This window comes from Passer montanus, unplaced genomic scaffold, assembly GCF_014805655.1.
Source record: "Passer montanus isolate IOZ18808 unplaced genomic scaffold, ASM1480565v1 scaffold139, whole genome shotgun sequence".
Classification (NCBI taxonomy): domain Eukaryota; kingdom Metazoa; phylum Chordata; class Aves; order Passeriformes; family Passeridae; genus Passer; species Passer montanus.
In genome coordinates, this window is record NW_024360830.1 from 507,458 (window position 1) to 525,226 (window position 17,769).

General features: G+C 42.6%; 1 protein-coding gene across 1 annotated transcript; it reads left to right on the top strand.

The window, feature by feature from the left end:
* The first annotated feature begins 879 nt into the window (after positions 1-879).
* Positions 880-14,834, top strand: LOC120497843 (protein-glutamine gamma-glutamyltransferase 6-like). Its single transcript, XM_039699788.1, has 13 exons — positions 880-886; positions 3,567-3,740; positions 4,084-4,323; positions 4,832-4,950; positions 6,103-6,231; positions 7,417-7,594; positions 9,030-9,165; positions 9,547-9,650; positions 10,428-10,670; positions 11,132-11,458; positions 12,430-12,587; positions 14,243-14,376; positions 14,681-14,834. The coding sequence occupies exons 1-13, from the start codon at positions 880-882 to the stop codon at positions 14,832-14,834; spliced, it is 2,103 nt and encodes a 700-aa protein (XP_039555722.1).
* The last annotated feature ends 2,935 nt before the right edge of the window (positions 14,835-17,769 follow it).

A 17,769-nucleotide genomic window follows, 5' to 3' on the forward strand; every position in this document is an offset into this window, starting at 1 on the left:
GCCATGCCAAAGAGCTACAGAGAAAATATGTGCATGTATGATGAACACCAAACTACAAAGAAAAATTATTAGAAGCAGAGGCAGCCATTAAACACTTCTCTTTACTTAACCAAGTCCCCAGTCACAGCTGACTGCACAATGCCCCCTCCCTGGGAAGTGTTTCTCCTCACAGAAGAAATGCAGATTATATTATGCAGAGTACATTATGCAGATTATAATAATGTCAGAAACAGGTAATGAGAAGGAAGCATTATTACAATAATGTTGTGGCAAAGACAGAACGAATTATATGCAGTTATGTGGAAGATCTTCAGACAGATGTCTTTGAAAAAAAGAAAAATTGGAGAAAAAAGCTACTGGCAGTAACACCAATTATTATAAATCTACTTGGATTACTCCTTGTCCCACACAGCTGTGCTGTACCATAGGTATATTAGTCTACACTTGCCCTCTCTACATACACTCCCCAAAAACCTAAACTGACACAAACCAAACCATCTAAAATTAAGTTGCTTCTGTCTACTTAAGATAGTATTTCCTTCATTAGACCCAATTTTGGATGCTTTCCTCTCTAAAATGCCAGAATACTGATTCTCATCTTTCCCCAGTCATCCACCAGTTTTACATAAGGATAATTGGATTCAAGATTGTGCAATTAAAGCAGTCATCAGTGGATGCTCACGTAGGATATCACTACAAAAACAGTAGCTACCAACCACAGGTCACACCCAGCTTGTATAAACTCCAGCCTATGTAGCCGAGTCCAGTCCTGAGCCTTTCATTACCGGTGCTGGTGGAAGAGGATTTAGAATGTTCTTGCACACTTTTGTAACTGTAACCTGAGCTACACACGAGTGTGGAAAAGAAGAAAGAATCCTTATGGCAGGTAAGTTCATCCAGCCCTATGGCTCCAGACATCCCTCTTCCAATCCAGATGAGCAAAATTTGCTGAGGAAACAAGATAAATTACATCTAGCTGCTCTCTCAGGAACTTTGCTTTTTTTAGGTTGTGCATTTATTGTTTTTTCTACTAGAACTGATTTTATTTTTTTCTTTTATTATCATGAGTCTTGAAGCTTTTTTTCCCCAGTAACACAGAAAAGTAGAGTAAGAAAATATTTTTTCTATCATATCAATTAACTGCTCTATTCAATGCTTTTGCAGCCAACTAATTAACCATTGGCTAGTGACTGGGGCATCAGACTGCTACATGGAAATCCCAGGCTCTAAGATCAAATGGAGTCTGGCCTCAGCCAGGTCCCTTGGTGGCCTCTGGGCTCCCAAGAGGGGCTCTGCCAGCCAAGTGCTGCTTGTCTGTCTGGGACCGCACTCACTGTGCTCACTCTTGTGTTGACTGTGAAGATCTCGAGTTAGACACATGCACCATGGAATACTCACATACAGACTCCACAGTTTAGCCTAAATAACTGTTATAGCTTCATCTTTCAGAAAAAGGCAAAGAGAACCCTGTGTGCACCATGGTCAGCATCTTCAGCAGTGACCACCAGGCTTTTCCTTCTGAACATGTTCCCAATGTCTGTCCATTGCAGGATGGACATCCAAACAAATTTTTGGCCAATTGTACACTGACAGAATTACAGAAAATAAGTTTTCCTCACAGGCACTGAAAGAAGAAAAAGAAATTATAAGATTGAAATTGAAACTGTGAAGATCAAAACAAGGCTTAATTTGAGATTCACGTGGACAAAAGACTGGCGTCAAGCTATACTGTGCTCTTGCCACATATAGGAAACTTTCCTTTCTGATCTCCTGCACACATTCTCTGGAAATGCTGAACTTCACAAAGCAAATCAAACTACTGATATAGTAAATTGTTAGAGCAAACCAATGCTAGCCACTGCCTTCTTTATCTTTCCTCTCTTCCTCTGATGGGCATCTTGTCCTTGCCTGTGACATTCCACTCTGACAGTCTTTAGCAGCACTGTTTAGGTCCTTTAACACTCATATCTCACTAATATCATGGGTTGCCATTAAATCCTCTATGCATGACATTTTTATTTACAAATGTGCAAAATGCTCTCAGTTTCCTGCATCCCTGCCCAGATCAACACGTGGTGCTCCGTGCCCTGCAGAGCCCGGGCATTCAGGACACACACAGATAAAGTCAGCAAGGCAAACTGACTCCTTTTCAAACTCTGGCTCCAAGGGCCCTTCAGAAACACCTTCTAAGCCACCCTTAAATTAGAGGACTTGATATTAGGAATGATGCTTTCCATGGGTCCTGTTCAATTAAACATGTTTAAGGCAGGAAAATGAAGTGATGATGCAAGCAACATGCTTTCCAGGCATTTCACACCATGTGACTCAAACATCAAACTCCTGCCAAAGGAATTTTTGTCTCCAGGTGATACATCTGAAGCAAGACCCTTAACTGAAAACATTCACACATGCTTATGGACACGGACTACAGGGAAGTCACTTGTTCAAGGCCTTTACTGCCTGGAGTATGCCTCAGAAATGCACATTTCTTCCAAAAAGCAGAAAAATTAGTATAATTACGCCTTTATCAAGCCTTCACAGAATATAACTCTGTGCTGCAGAAAACTGAAATCTCATCCTCTCTGTTATTATAGTAGCACCACATAGATTGTCTCAGACACGAGCCCCTTCCTTGGTTCAGTGAAATGATGGAAATGTTGCTTACAGCAGCATTATTCTGCACAGCGTTAGCAAACTCTACCCAGAGCAGGAGGTTTTCTTTGCCTGACACTCCTCTGGAATATCACACTGGGAAAGGGCACTTTCAAAACACCTGTTTTCATAGGGAAATCTACATTTTTCTGCTTTGTTCTTGTTTGTTATTGTGGGAATTTTTTAATTTATCAAGGAAAGAGAAGGCTTGAAGCTTTTGTAATCTGAGCTTCAGTGCCCCATTTTCAACATTGGGCAACATATCATGATACAATAGATCAACCCATAGCACTGCCTCGAGATATGCCACTCCTCTGCTTGTAATCTTTTTCCAGCAGAGTCTGAAATAACACCCAGCTTCAAGCTACAAGACTGTAAATTAATTTAGATACAAGATACATGAGAAGATAACAAGCAAGTTCCACACTGAAGATACCAACCTCCTAGCCATCATTGTCAGGCAGTGTTTCCAGAACCAGCCTTGCATTTCCTGATGAGAGTTTTAATACTTCTTTCTGTAAATCTGTAAAACATTATGGGAACTAGATATCACCACAGAAAAAGGGCAGGAACATGAGGAATAGAACAGTCTCTTCAGACTTTAACAAAGTCTTATCTAAACACAGAAATTTTGTTGGTTTTGGTTTTTTTTCATCAAAGATTAATTCTTTGAATTTTGAATTTTTGAATGTTTTTTTCTCTTTCTGACAGAATCCTACAGAAAAGTGTTCATCTTTTAGCTGTTTGTCTAACTTCCTGGCCTTTCTTCCATTTTTAATAACAATGGATTTTTCTTTGTTTCTGTAGTACATAATGCCAGCTATACAGAAATAAAATTAGCACATTAGACACAATGAAAAGTTGTTCAAGTATGAAGGAAATGTTTTTAATTAACATGTCTTGTGTCTTTCTAGCCCTAAAAATAGGAAAAGTCAACTGGCAATCCAAACTAAATAAAGCTGCACACCACACCTCTGATTACAGCAGCACAGAGCTCATCTTGAGGAGAGGGCAGCCCTTCAACATCTCTCTGAACTTCAAAACAGCAGCACAATCTTGGGACAACATCACCTTTATTGCAAGCACAGGTAATCTCCCCATGGCAGTCATCTCACATCCAGGTTATTCCAGCTCCAAAATTGTTGTGCCATACAGGTGTACACAGCCCATTCTTGAGACATTAAGGTTTGCCCTGTTCCACTCAGCATTCCTTGCCCTTTTAGGCTCAGGAGCTCCCATTTTACAGTTTGACCTACACCTTAAGGCAAGAGACAGTTAATAATTAAAAGGAAGGCAGGAGCCATCCTCATTTCCAAACCAAGGCTGTATCTCTGCTCCTAAGGACATGCAACACTGCATGTTATCTTCATAACATAATTCACCTCTACCTCCCACAAACCACCACCCCCAGTTCATCATTCCCTCTGGCAGGACCATCTCCAGCAGAATGCCAGCAGACCAAGGCCATATTTAGCCTTTCTGAGGAGGGTGCCAGTGGCTGGAGTGCAACCCAAGAGCCCAGTGAGCCTCGCTGCCTGACCTTCACCATCCTCAGCCCGGCCGACGCCGTCATCGGACGGTACAAACTCCAGCTCCAGGTCCTTGCTGGGAGCAAGGTCTCCTCCAAAGACCTGGGCCAGTTTGTGCTACTCTTCAATCCCTGGTGTCCAGGTATGCTCTGAACCTCCAAATGACTCATTGTCTCAGCCAGGAAACCTGGGTGAAGCCTGTACCTGACAGTCACAGCTACAGAAAGTTGGGTTTTTGCTTAACATCAAGGATCAAGTTTGTGTCCCTTCTTCAGTGCTGCAAGGCATCAAAGACCCAGACTCTTGCTTGTAGGATAGGAAATCAAAGGCAGTAAATATTCCAAATATTCATTCTAGAATCTTTTTCCTCTGATATTTCCTGTGATTCTTGCATTTATCTGTAAAACAAGTTACATGTACCAGTAAAATACACACTGTACTTATTGAAGGGACAGGAGCACAGTCAGTTGCCCTGAAAGGAATTTCATGTTCATTTTACTCACTCTCTAAATGGTTACACAGGTGTAGCAAAGAGTCCTAAGCCCGAATGCATGGCCAGTCTCATCTGATCCCTAGAACTGCCCTGTGTAAGATTTTCAGTTAGAGCAAAACAATTTCCTTCCAGCCATCATGTCTTGTTCTGCTTGTAGATGATGATGTCTACATGGCTGATGAAAAGGAGAGGCAGGAGTATGTCCTGAATGACAGTGGAATCATATTTCAGGGAGTGGAGAAAGATATTCAAGAAGAAGCTTGGAACTATGGACAGGTAAACAGCATCACATCTTCCAGAACTTTCAAAATAAGAGTAGTGGGTAAATAGGCTCTTGAGGAGAAAAAAAAAAATCATTTTCTCATAGTATAAGAGTTCAATATTACTCACTTCAGATTTTCTTGCAAATAGGTAGCTCATTTACATTACACTACAGACAGCAGCATCAGGATTGTTTCCCCTGTGTGGCATGTGCTCATACATAAATAAAAGAAACAAAGCATAATTTTAGGCAAAAGCTTTCTTTTGCATGCTACACAAATTGGTAAAACTGTATTTGGGGTTTTTTTGTCCCTTGTAGAGTGCAAGGAAAGCCACTGGGTACTGCAAAGCCAGTGCATGTAAATATGTAATCTGTTTAGTAATGGGGAGAAGACCCTAAAAGGATACCCCAAATGTGTTGGAATGTTTGAAAATCAGTTTGGCCCTCCAAGTGTAACCACTGCAACCACAGTCAGAACTACAGCCCATCTCCAGCCACACAGCCATCCTGCAGCTGCCCAGGCCAGCCAGGACCATCCCTGGCCACTTCATGCCCTCCACCTGCACCAGCATTTGCAGACAGCATTTCTATTGATCCTCCTGATGCCATGGCTGCTTTTACACTGATCAATGAAACAAGGCCAGAGCTCCTTTCTGTCTCAGAGGTCAGGGGCCATCCTTGCCTGGCCACATCCATCCAGCCAAGCACTGGGGCATTCTCTGGGCCCAAGCAGTGTCTTGGTGACCCTAATCCACAATAACTATTTTTGTGGGTTTCTTTCAGATCAGATCACCTGATATGAGGTGGAGGCAGCCCATGAGATTAAAGCTTTCATAAGACAGGTGTCTGAAGGGGCAGGGCAGGATGTGGGAGGGTGTGACCCCTGCTGAGCCCAACCCACAGTGGTCTTGTCTGTGCCACCAGGACACGTAATGTCCTCATGAATGCCAGTGGCCCACACTGTGCTCAGACATCTTTTAAATACTATGGAGAGTTGGCAACTTAATGGTTATGTTTTCTTCTTGGCCCAGTTTTCTTTAACAGTACAAAAACTCCTCTATTCCCAACATCTTCCTCCCATGCTCTGGGAAGGAAACTAGGTGGGGAGTTTATCCTTGGGTTTGCTTATGAAATCAGCCTCAATGTATTGCTTGTCTTGATTGCAGTTTGAAGAGGACATCCTTGATATCTCTCTGGCTGTTCTGGACCGGAGCCTGAACCACCGTGAGGACCCAGCTGAGGATGTGTCCAAGAGGAACAGCCCTGTCTATGTGAGCAGGGTTATCAGTGCCATGGTAACGTGATCCAGCACTTACAGCTGGAAATGCACCTACCAACAAAACCCCAACACCATTCAGCATGAATTCCTCAATATTTTATAGGTGTAACCAAGCAAAACATAGCTACAAAATAGGTAAAATGGAGATTTATTCTTCTTCCCAAAAGTTTGCTCACAACTGAAGGAATGTTTCCAAGAACTTTTGAGGAACATCAAACCTCACATGTATTTTCCTGACAGATTTTCAGTCCATTAGATCTTTTCGCTAATTTGGAAAACATTTGTCTATTCTGAAATCACTTGCTAAGTTTTTCAAACACCAAGAAAATATTTTGGAAAACCAGTGCTGCATTTAATGTCTGAATTTAGCATTCTTTACTTAAGGAATATTTGTTCGGTGAGGTTTTTACCATTTCCTGCAACAAATAGTTACAACTCCTCAGCACACACCCATCCTCACAAACACATAAATGCACAACTAGGCAGCTGAAAAGTTTTCTATTTTATAAATAATACCTGCCTCACCACATCTCTTAGCAAATTCCTCCTTTGTAACTGATATTTTTCAGCCTTTTGTACAGCACTCACTTTAGACACTCTCAGCTTCAACATAAATAACTCTACTCAGATGTACAAAATTACTATAACTACAAATAATTAAGGAAAAAATATTAAAAATAACTTGCTGCATCCTGTTCCACTACACTTGATACTTAAACAAGGCTCTACAATGGATGTGTACAAATATATGCAACCGCACCTAACAAGTTTGGGCAAGCTGTAAGTACTCTTTGCACATTTGCAACAAATGAACATTCAGAGAAAAGATGGATTTCTCAAGGCTTCCATAAATCACTTGAGAATGTGAAGCAGCATGAATGCACAGTCTAGCAGAGTAATGATATACAAGGAGGTGAGATCAATGGATGGAACAGAGAAAATGTAAGCAGGTGTCAGTCAGTACATTTGGAACCACTTGTATTGAAAACAAGGCAGTTTTGAATCAGCCGATTCTACAATCTGGTCTGGGTTTGGTCCAGTGGTGGCCTTTGAGCAGACAAAATTTTATCTAAAATTCAAATACTCTGTCCCACCACCCAGTCAACGAGAACAGCGCTACCCACACAGAATCACTTCTAACTATTTCCCTCTCTCTTTTCCTGTAAATACTTTAATTCTGTCACGAGAAGGACTCTTTCAGGTTAACAGCAACGATGAGAAGGGCGTGCTGGAAGGGAAGTGGAGCGGGAAGTTCCGCTCAGGAACAAACCCCCTGCGCTGGAGCGGCAGCGTGAGCATCCTGCGCAGGTGGCACCGGGCCCGCTACAGACCCGTGCGCTACGGCCAGTGCTGGGTCTTTGCAGGAGTCACCTGCACAGGTACGCTGGGACAGATGGAAGTGACACCCACAGGCTGCTCACTACGACGGGATTTTACCAATATTACTGAGCGGGACTGCCTTGGCTTGTCTGGTTCCTGCTGCTGAACCAAACAGTGGCACCTGTGGTCTTTGCTCCCCAGAGAAACTATTTAGCTACCGGTGGTCGCAGCTGGGCAGGTGGGGACAATTCCAGGCATGCCCGAGCTCCAGTGCTTATGGCTGGGGCTTGCTGGTAGAAGAGGGTCGCTCCCTCAGGCTTCCCTGAGCTGGAGAAATTTTTTAAGGCGATGGTGAAGGAAGGAGTGGGTCCTGATGGAGAGTTTTTAATCCATAGTTTTTATTCTGGGCCGCGTGGCGTCTGAAATCTCCAACAGAACTCCCGACCTTGTGCTGTGCTTGCCCTTTTACCTGGGGAGAGCGGCAGGGGAGGGAGCACAGGGACCACCAGCCAGGTATGGGGGGAAGGAGTCTCAGGTGAGAGGGACACCTGGGTGGGCCAATGGCCCCCCAGGGGGTGGAGAGCATCCTTCGAACCTGCCAATCACTCCACGCTCCTCTGTTATTTCTGGGTTGGTAGACAGTGCCCAGCAGGGGTCAAGGGTGGGGGAAAGGAGAGGTGACTGACACCTGGGGAAGGACCTGGGTAACTGAGGCAAGCCATGATATCACACCGCAACACACTACGAGTTCTGCAGGCTGAACTTTCTGTGGCAATTCTGTTCCAGCTCTGACAGGGAGAGTGAGGAACCTCTGCTCTCCGTGCGTGAAGGGTTAATCCTTCAGTTTACAGGTTGTAATAATGCATGCCAGCTTTGTGAGTAAACAAAAACCAAACGGGTTTTCCAGGCCAGGCTGGTGAAAAGAGCAAGGTTTCCTGTTTCAAAGCTAGGATCCAAAGAAAACCAGTACTCTTATAAGTTCATCTTCTCACACTGCCAGTTTTCTACTGCTGTATCTTACCTGCTGGTGACACAAGAGCAAGTCACAATTCTGAGGACCTGAAAAGAGAGCTGCAAGTCAGGAAAATCATTTCATCCTATCAGTGTCCAGTCAGAGGTGCTCTGAGACACACAAACCTCTTTGGGGAAAATACAAATGAAAAATGAGAGGTGTATCTCCATAAGAGGAAAAAGAAACAAGGAACAAACAGAGGCAAAATGGGAGAGAGAAGAGGATGAAGGATCAAAGATTAAAATAAATGGGTGAACCAAACTCTTATTAAAAAGGACATGACAGCTAACAATGTCATGTCAGTGGAAGTGTCTTTTAAGCCATTTTGCACAATGACTGTGGCTTGCATCTTAGCTGGAGGGAAATTTCTGAGGGCTTGTTTCAACACTGAAAACATACACTAAACTGTGTGACCAAGAAAAAAAATTTCTATATGTCTGCAAAATAGGTTTACAGAGGTTTTATGGTACTCTGTATTGCAGTGCTGAGGTGCTTGGGAATACCTACTCGTGTTATTACAAACTTCAACTCTGCCCATGACAAGGACCTAAATCTGAGTATTGATAAGTACATTGATGTGTCTGGAAACAACCTGCACTTGAGTGAAGACAGTGTGTGGTAAATATACATATTTCTTTAATATTTCTTCCATTATATTCCCCACTAATTAAAATCTCTAGAATTGTTCTCCTGAAAAACCACCCTGACCTCATGTTCCCAGTGATATAAAATTCCACACCAGACCTTTGGCTTTTTGTTCAGGAATGTCCAATATTGAATTATTGACTCTGAAATGAAGTATTTTCCTTTTAATATTTCTTTTTCATAACATCCCAACATTTCTCAGAGGTATAACAAAAAAAAACTTGGCAAAAAGGGGAAGAAGTACTCATGTAAAGAGTACAGCAGCTGCTCTCTCCACAGAGTTTTCATTCACTCAATTAGGACTATTTCTTGCATTATACAAATCTGATATTCTGCATTCTACCTCCCTTGCAGGAATTTCCACGTCTGGAATGAAAGCTGGTTTGTTAGAAGAGACCTCGGCTCTTTTTATGATGGATGGCAGGTTCTGGATGCAACACCCCAGGAAAAAAGCAAAGGTAACACTGTTGTAAATATAAAAACTTGTAGATAGTGTTACTCCTAAAGATTACCAGGAGTAAAAAATTTAAATTTGAAATTACCAGAAATTTCAGGGCAAATCTCTTCTATATATTCCCTGTAGATGTAGCATTAATTTGGGTGCACAAGATAAGCAATACCCACATCAGTCTCCAGTTAGGAGCTTTTCTGTCAGCCTCTGGATTGCTGACCAGCATAACAATTCTTTCTTTTTAAATTTCAATTCTCTGCCTCCACAAAAGCCAGCACATCTTAAGTTCACTTATCTCACCCTGCCTTGTCTTAGCTTCCCCACATCACACAATCCCATTCCTTGCTAGCAGGTTAAACAAATTCAGTTTCCTGGCTCTTCTCAACGCACAGCCAGCATTGTTGATTGCCATCTCTTAAGTCTGACTGCACTTCTGACTCCTCTCCTTTCACCTGACAGCTTTGCAGCCTTTGGTGGGTGAGGACATTTCTCATGGCACACATCACCAGAAGCTTTAGCTCTCCCCACCAGCCTCCTCTGCAGCCCCACCTTTTGATACAAAGTGCACGTGGAATCTCTGGGCATGCTGTAACCACATTACACAGACACGAAAACAGTGTACTTGACCCAAATGTGTCTTTGGAGTGGCTGCCTCTCCCTCTTGCTGTCAGCATGAGGATTTATGTTGTTTTACTTCTCCCAAATGTGTTTTGGAGTGGCTGCCTCTCCCTCTTGCTGTCAACATGAGGATTTATGTTGTTCAACTTCTCCCTCTCTCATACAGGCATCTATCAGTGCGGTCCTGCCTCCACCAGAGCCATTAAGGAAGGGGATGTGAACCTGGATTACGACAGCCCCTTTGTGTTTGCAGCAGTGAATGCTGACTGTGTTACTTGGATTCGCTATAGCAAGAAAAGAAAAGAGAGAATTTATTCTGATACCAGGAAGATTGGAAAATTTATCAGCACCAAAGCAGTGGGCACCAACTCCCGTGTGGATGTCACTGCTAATTACAAATATCCAGAAGGTAAATTCTTTTTTACAATAATTTTGCCACCGATGATCAGATGTGAAAAGAATTAAGGCCTTTGTTGGACTGAGTACTGACTAATTTTCTTTACTTCTAGAGCCAAGCAATTGTGAATTTTCAAAATCTTAGGGCTCCTTACCTGCTGGAGGAGATGACAACTGCCCCACCTTATGCAGAGCTGAGCTCTCCCAGAATTACCTTTGTACTGCCCACAGCTCCTAAGGGGTGCCCATGAACAGGCATCTGGAGCTGATGGGCAGGTTTTACTTTCCAGCCTTCATGGCCATGTACATTCATTTGCTTTTGTGCCAAAATTCACATTAGGGTTAGACCTCGATTTCTCCTCTTGAGGGTCTTTGCCCTTGTCAGCTTCCCTAAATGTCTGAGATCACCGTGGCTCCACTGCACTACACCCTGAACACGCACGAGATCTCTGACCATGGTACCTTTCAATGCAGGATCCTTGAAAGAAAGGCAGGTGTACAAGAAAGCACTGAAGCTGCTTGGAGTGAAAAGACCTGAGAAAAGAAGCAAAATTCCAAGACCCAGAAGACGATTTTCAAGGACACAGCCTGCACAAGCCCCCAGCATCTCAGGGAAGCTGCTCCTTGATGCATCTCCTGTGGTTGGCCAGGACATCCTCCTTACCCTGACACTCAAAAACTTGATCTCAGATTTTAAGACCATAAAGGTTAAACTGAAGGCTTTAGCCATCCTCTACACCAGAAAACCCAAGGCAGAGATTTTGCAGTTGCATAGGTCTGTTAAACTTGGAGCTGAAGAAGGTAATTTTGATTTTATTACAGCTTTTATTACTGGACAAGATATAGTTTTGGGTTGTGGTCAGATCACATGAAAATAAAGAATGGCTCATGAAATGTATGACTTGCAAACAGTTGGAGGTCAAGGCTATTCAGGGGAAAAGACACATATTTTCCCTGTCTTAAGCATTTGTTTTCAGGCACTGATGAAAAGGAGACTGAGCAGAGTGACCTTTTCTCTGACCCAGCACAGCCACTGTTGGTGCTACAATATGACCTTTTTGGCTGAGAGAACAACTAAGAGACAAAAACTGGAGATCAGTGAGATTCTGGCTCCCCCTAAGCAAAGCAAAAAGACAGATTAAAGGGGGGAAAACAAGCCTACAGCTTTCACAGTAGCACAACAGAAACCACCAACTGCAGGAAGAGCTGTGCCACTTGGTCTCTGCCCTGCTTTTAGAGGGACAGCGCTGAAAAATGAGAGGCAGCACAGATGAACACAACTACCCTCTCAAGTTAATACATAACACGTTAGAACTCATTCCAGAGTTCTAGCAGAATTCTTTTTCTCACTACACTGAGTTCCACTGCCTTCCTCACTGGCACAGAATTCTGATTGTGCAAGGCAGAGGCTGAATGGTTGCACCTGCAAGGGCATTTCAACCAACCAACCTTCTGACCTCTGCCCTCTTTGCAAGGAAGGAGCAATAAACCCCCCTTCAGATAAATGAAAAAAACACCAGCAGGTATACATCCATCCATCCATCCATCCTCGGATCTGTCCAGGTACCAAGCTGTACCTGATCATTTAGGGCTTTATGTAAATGTAAGTAGAAGTTACCCATGAGCATCATTCCTGTCTGTTGGTGTCAACACTCACAAATGTGCAGCCCCAGGGTGGCAAGAGTACTACTCCTTAAAACACAGGTATCTTACAGATAGCTGATACTCAGACAAAAGAGGAGAGGGAAATTTTGTTTCTGTTTCCATTACAGTGAAAGAGATTTCTTTTAAGATCTCCTACTCCCAGTACAAAAACTCTCTGATGGATGACAGGAAGATCCTGGTGACTGCTGTGTGCCAGATCAAACGGGGAGCCTCACTTCTAGTTGAGAAGGATATTGTGCTCCAGGATCCTTTTCTCTCCATCAAGGTAAAAGCTAGTCCCCTCTGTGACCCTTGAGAGATGTGCTGAGAAGCAGCAGCTGGAATTCCTACTCCATCTATTTCTTACGGGAAGTGAAATCATGCCTAAGGGTGATTGGATCTTGTTGCTGTAGTAATAGGCCATATTATACAAATTAAATTAAATACAATGAAAAAAGGACAAATTTTCCATGGCATAGCTGTGCTGGGATATTCTTGCCAGTGCTTGTTAATGTGGCACTGATAAAGTTCTCAGTGTTACAACAGGTACAAGGTAAGTTTACCTAAGGATGGACAGGCAGAATACAGACAGACAAAGAAATCTCATCCATATTTAGACCTCCCCTTCTGTTAGAAAAGTCTGATCAATATCTTCCAGATTATTTAGGAAGACTGATTTTTACCAAAGACATCTTCACTGACCAGCTGATAACACCTGGGACAGTGAGCCCCTCTATCACCAATATTCAAAGAAAGTTCTTTAGCTGTATCATGATAACTGTCACTTTTCATCTTCTGCAACACTTCCCAAATGATTAATTAGAACTGGAGGCTTTCTCTTTTTTCCTCTTTTAACTGACTTTTGACGAATGTTGTACAATGAATAAAGAGCAGTTCTTAGCCTACAGGAAAGATCCTGCACTATGTTTGCCCAGGGACAGTCCTGGCTTTGCATGGCCCATCACATCCACATAAACCAGCTGAACTGGTTTTGGACAGCAGATTTAAAAGCTGCATAACTCATGGGATCAAATGCTATCTGCTCATCTTACTGTAAATAACATAGAGGGAATATGGTAATGAGCAGAGTCCTTCAGGGCCTCCAGACCAGATTAGTTGTCCCAAACCACTCTGTCAGTAGCATACAAGAAAAGAAAGGTCACACACAGAAGTAAAAAGTGTGGTTTTTGCAGGTCTGGCAATTTCTGAATACCAAGTTCTAGTGAGACTTTGTAAAAAGTCTCTGTGCTGTACCATACAAATAACAGAGCCAGATTATGTAGGGCAGGCACCTGGATTAAATTACTTCAATTCAGTGATTAAGTGTCAAGAAGCATTTCTGTTTCTGTTGATTGAAACTTCCCTATAAACATGGAGACAGTAACAGAGAAATGCAATTGGGCTGATGGCACTCAGTGATGTTACCTAATATTACATTATTTACAAATATATACCAGATACACCAATTCCACATGATCTCAGGCAAAATAAGGTAATGAATATGTTTATTTGCTAATTTGCATTCTTTTCCCTGAGACACCACAATTCACCTCTCACACCTCCCATGTTCTCCAATCCCAAACCTTTCATTTAGCCTAGTTAAAGCTAATTTAAGGTGCCTGCAGTAGTTAACCATGTATGCCAATACTTGTATTCTCATTCTGTTCTCACTCTGATGAGTATCATGTTATACATGAAACCATGCACTGACCTAGTTAAAAAAGGGACATTCTACAGCAGTTTGCTGATTCTCAGCCCCACTGCATGGCTCATTCAAGGCTGAACTCTGTTGCCCAAAACTATGCACATGAACTAACTCCTGGCTCCTTCCTGCCCAGGTGATGCCAGGGGTAAGTGGTTTGCAACGGGAATGAAAGGAGAAAAGCATTAGGAAGACACGAGGCTGATGCTGTGGCTGAGCAGGATGTTCTCTCTCTGTAGGTCCTTGGTGCAGCTGTGGTACACAAGCCTGTCAATGTGGAGGTGACATTTACCAACCCCCTGTCTGATGAGGTGACAGACTGTGTCCTGAGAGCTGAAGGCAGTGGCCTGCTCAAAGAGCAGCTCCGAATCCGGTACGGAAACGCTTCAGGCTGGTCACTTGTTCACCTTGCTGGGAAATCTGGAGGACCAGTGGGGTGTTTAAAATGATTCTGTCAACCTCGTGGCTTTCATCTGCACCAGCCTTGAACAAAATGCCACCATGTCAGTACTCTCCATACAGCAGATGGAGTTTTTGAACTGCTTTTGTCAAGATTTGAATTACGCAATGCTCAGGGAGTGGAGAGGTGGCATACAGTCTTAAATTTGGGTAGTCAGAAGAACACATAGCAAGAATTTTTTAGCTGTTTTAACTTACAAATGCATTCTCTCTTTTAGTGTGGAAAGAATGGCCCCCATGGAGACTTCAACAGTGGAATTTGAAATCATTCCCTACAGGAGTGGCACCAGGCAGCTTCAGGTGGACCTGGTTTGCACCCACTTTTCAGACATTAAGGGATTTGTGATGCTTCATGTGGCTCCTGCTCAGTGATATAACCTGTACAAGAGTTCAGTTTTGCCTGTTTATGAGGCTGGTGCAGTGTTCATGCATTCTTATGACTGGAAGCACAGAAATGCAGATTACTCAGCCAAAATAAAGTGATGTAATTTGAACAGAAACTAATAAAAAGGTAACAGACACTATACTGTAAAGACAGTGTCACCTTTCTCATTCTCTAGCCTGTTTTATGGGCCTTCACACATACAATTACTAGTGGGAATCATTATATAATTAAACTTTGAGGAGAGGATCAACTGTGATGGTTTGCAGCATTAGAGCCTGTAGCAATAATAGCAGCTGGATTTCCAAGGAACATCATTTAAAATCACTGGTTTTATAAGCTTCATGGAATGCAATTTAATTATCACAGAATAATAAAATGGTTTGAGTTGGAAGGAGTCTTAGAGCTCATCTTGTTTCAGCTGCCTGCCATGGGCAAGGACACCTTCCACTATCCCAGGCTGCTCAGAGCCCCATCCAGCCTGGCCTTGGACACTTCCAGGGATGGGGCAGCCACAGCTTCTCTGGGCATCCTGTGCCAGGGCCTCTCAGGGAAGAATTTCTTCCTAATATCCAATCTAAACCTGCCCTCCTGCAGCTTAAGGCCAGTCCCTTGTGTCCAATCTCCCTACACCCTTGTGAAAAGTCTCTCTCCAGCCTCCTTGTAAGCCCCTTTTAGGCACTGGAAGGATCTATAAGGTGTCCCTGAAACCTTCACTTCTCCAGGCTTACATCCACTAAATATGTTTTATTCAGTACTAGCCAAAGTACTATCCAAGTAGCTGACATAATTAAATTCTAGAATTAAATTTATCATTTAATCTTATTGCTAGAAGGAAAATACAGCAATAAGATATGGCAGTGCTACAACAGAAGCCTCTTCTTATGACCGGAAAAATGAGAAAATAGAAAAGTAGCAAAAGAAGGACATCAGAAAGAGAGGAAAATACAGCAATAAGATATAGCAGTGCTACAACAGAACCCTCTTATGACTAGAAAAATGAGAAAATAGAAAAGTAGCAAAAGAAGGACATCAGAAAGATGTACAAAAATTCACAATTAACAGTCACTCATCCTCATCCCACAAAGCTGCTTAAAGCAGATCATCATTCATGAGGGAGGCATTGTGCCACCCATATCTAAATCCCTAATGTGTCCATTCACTCCTTGCAAAGTTAACAAGCCAATATAGCAAAGATCTGAATGCTCCTAAGAGACAATTTGACTTTTTCCTCCTGACAGTGCTGTCCAGCAATGCAGGACCAGCTTCCCCCAGAATGTCCCAGCACACAAACTGACCCTGTGGCACAGATTAAACTGAGGACTCATTTAAATATTTCTTTGATTTAAAGCCAACGAAATCTTCAAAACATGTAAAGTCCTATTTTATTACATTAATTACAATATTTTTTCCACCCACACATATACTTATAGTGGATGTGGAAGCTTGGTAAAACTAGTCAGCCCAGAGAGACTGGAATGAAGGTTGAAAAGGACACACACACACACATACACAGGAATTCAGATTTCTCCAGGCAAAGGAGAGGGGAATAGGTAGCTTTGCACCTATCAATTAAGTCTTGCAGGATCTTGGAGAGTCAGGGAATACAATCCTCCACTCGCCTCAGAGAAGGCCTTGAGGTAGTGATGGTATTTCAGAAAATCTCATTAAATCTAGCAAGAATGCAGACTGACATTACATTTAACACACAGTACAGCCAGAACATTCAAATTCCTTCAGTATTCCTTCTTAAACACAATCCAGGCAATTATTTCAGACAGTGTTTGTCACACGAGCTTGGAATGACCTCATCCTAATTAACTGCCGGTAAAGGAAGGCTGCAGTTCAAAGGGAAGCCAGCGCTGCAGAGCCGGTGCCAAGTTCCAGGCTTTGCAACACCCGCTGGGTTTTCACAGTGTCAGCATTTTCACCTGCCCTCAGCAACCACACCCAGCTCAGTTTGAGTGTGAAAATGCAGATCTGGCCAGTGCCACGCAGGAGAAACACATTCTTCCTGCATGAGACGTGAGACAACTGTTCAATTATGCTAATGATTATTACAGAGAAAAACACGTAAGTGCCCCAGGAAGGTTTTAAATTGCTTTTGTCAAACCTACAATCTTTACACAGCCCTTGGTCAGAAGTCAGTGGGAGTCGGTGGAGTAGAATGGCTAATTGTCAGTATTTTTCTTTATAAATATGCAGTTTAAATAAGAGCATGCCCAAGAGGCTGACCCAGCCAGCCTTCATTCCAGTCTGATCACTCCAAAAAAAAAAAAAAAATCCACTGAGCACTCACTGATATGACACATTCATAACTATGAATTGGTCTTGAAGCACACTGAAATCAGCCCCCAGGGTAGTGAATGTTTCTCCCCATCATTCTGTTCTTCTAAGTTTCTAGATTCAAATTAAAAAAAAAATCAACAAGAAATAGCCAAAGTTGCTGGTCTCAAATCACATTGCTCTGCCACCAAAGCCCCACTGCTTTACTTCTTGGTCTGTCCCTCTCCTGTACTGAATGTGAAGGGCACTGTTCACTGTAAAAGACAAAACCAAAGGCACATTGTAAGCATTTCTGCTTGCTCTAAAGCAACAAGAAATTACCCTCAAAATAAAAATTCCCATCTAATTCATGGGTATGCCACATCAAAGCTGGAAATGTAGACAAAATAAAAGGGTGTATATAATTTTCGATCACTACATTCAGAGAGAGGTCCAGTTATTAAAAATGCTCACTCAGGAAACAGTTTAAGCTTCTATTTTTAAAGATAATAAAGTTTATATGGATTTATGTTGGGACCTGTGAAACAAGTATCCTTACACACCATAAGATAATAAAGTAATATCCAGGCAGGATGGACACTTTCAAGGATCTATGGATTACTTTTCCTCGAGATTTCTGGGAGCATGTCAGGGATGCAG

Coding starts and splice junctions, on each gene's coding strand:
- LOC120497843 (XM_039699788.1), top strand. Junction 4,324..4,831: donor CTTCAATCCCTGGTGTCCAG/GTATGCTCTGAA, acceptor TTCTGCTTGTAG/ATGATGATGTCTACATGGCT. Junction 9,166..9,546: donor TTGAGTGAAGACAGTGTGTG/GTAAATATACAT, acceptor CCTCCCTTGCAG/GAATTTCCACGTCTGGAATG.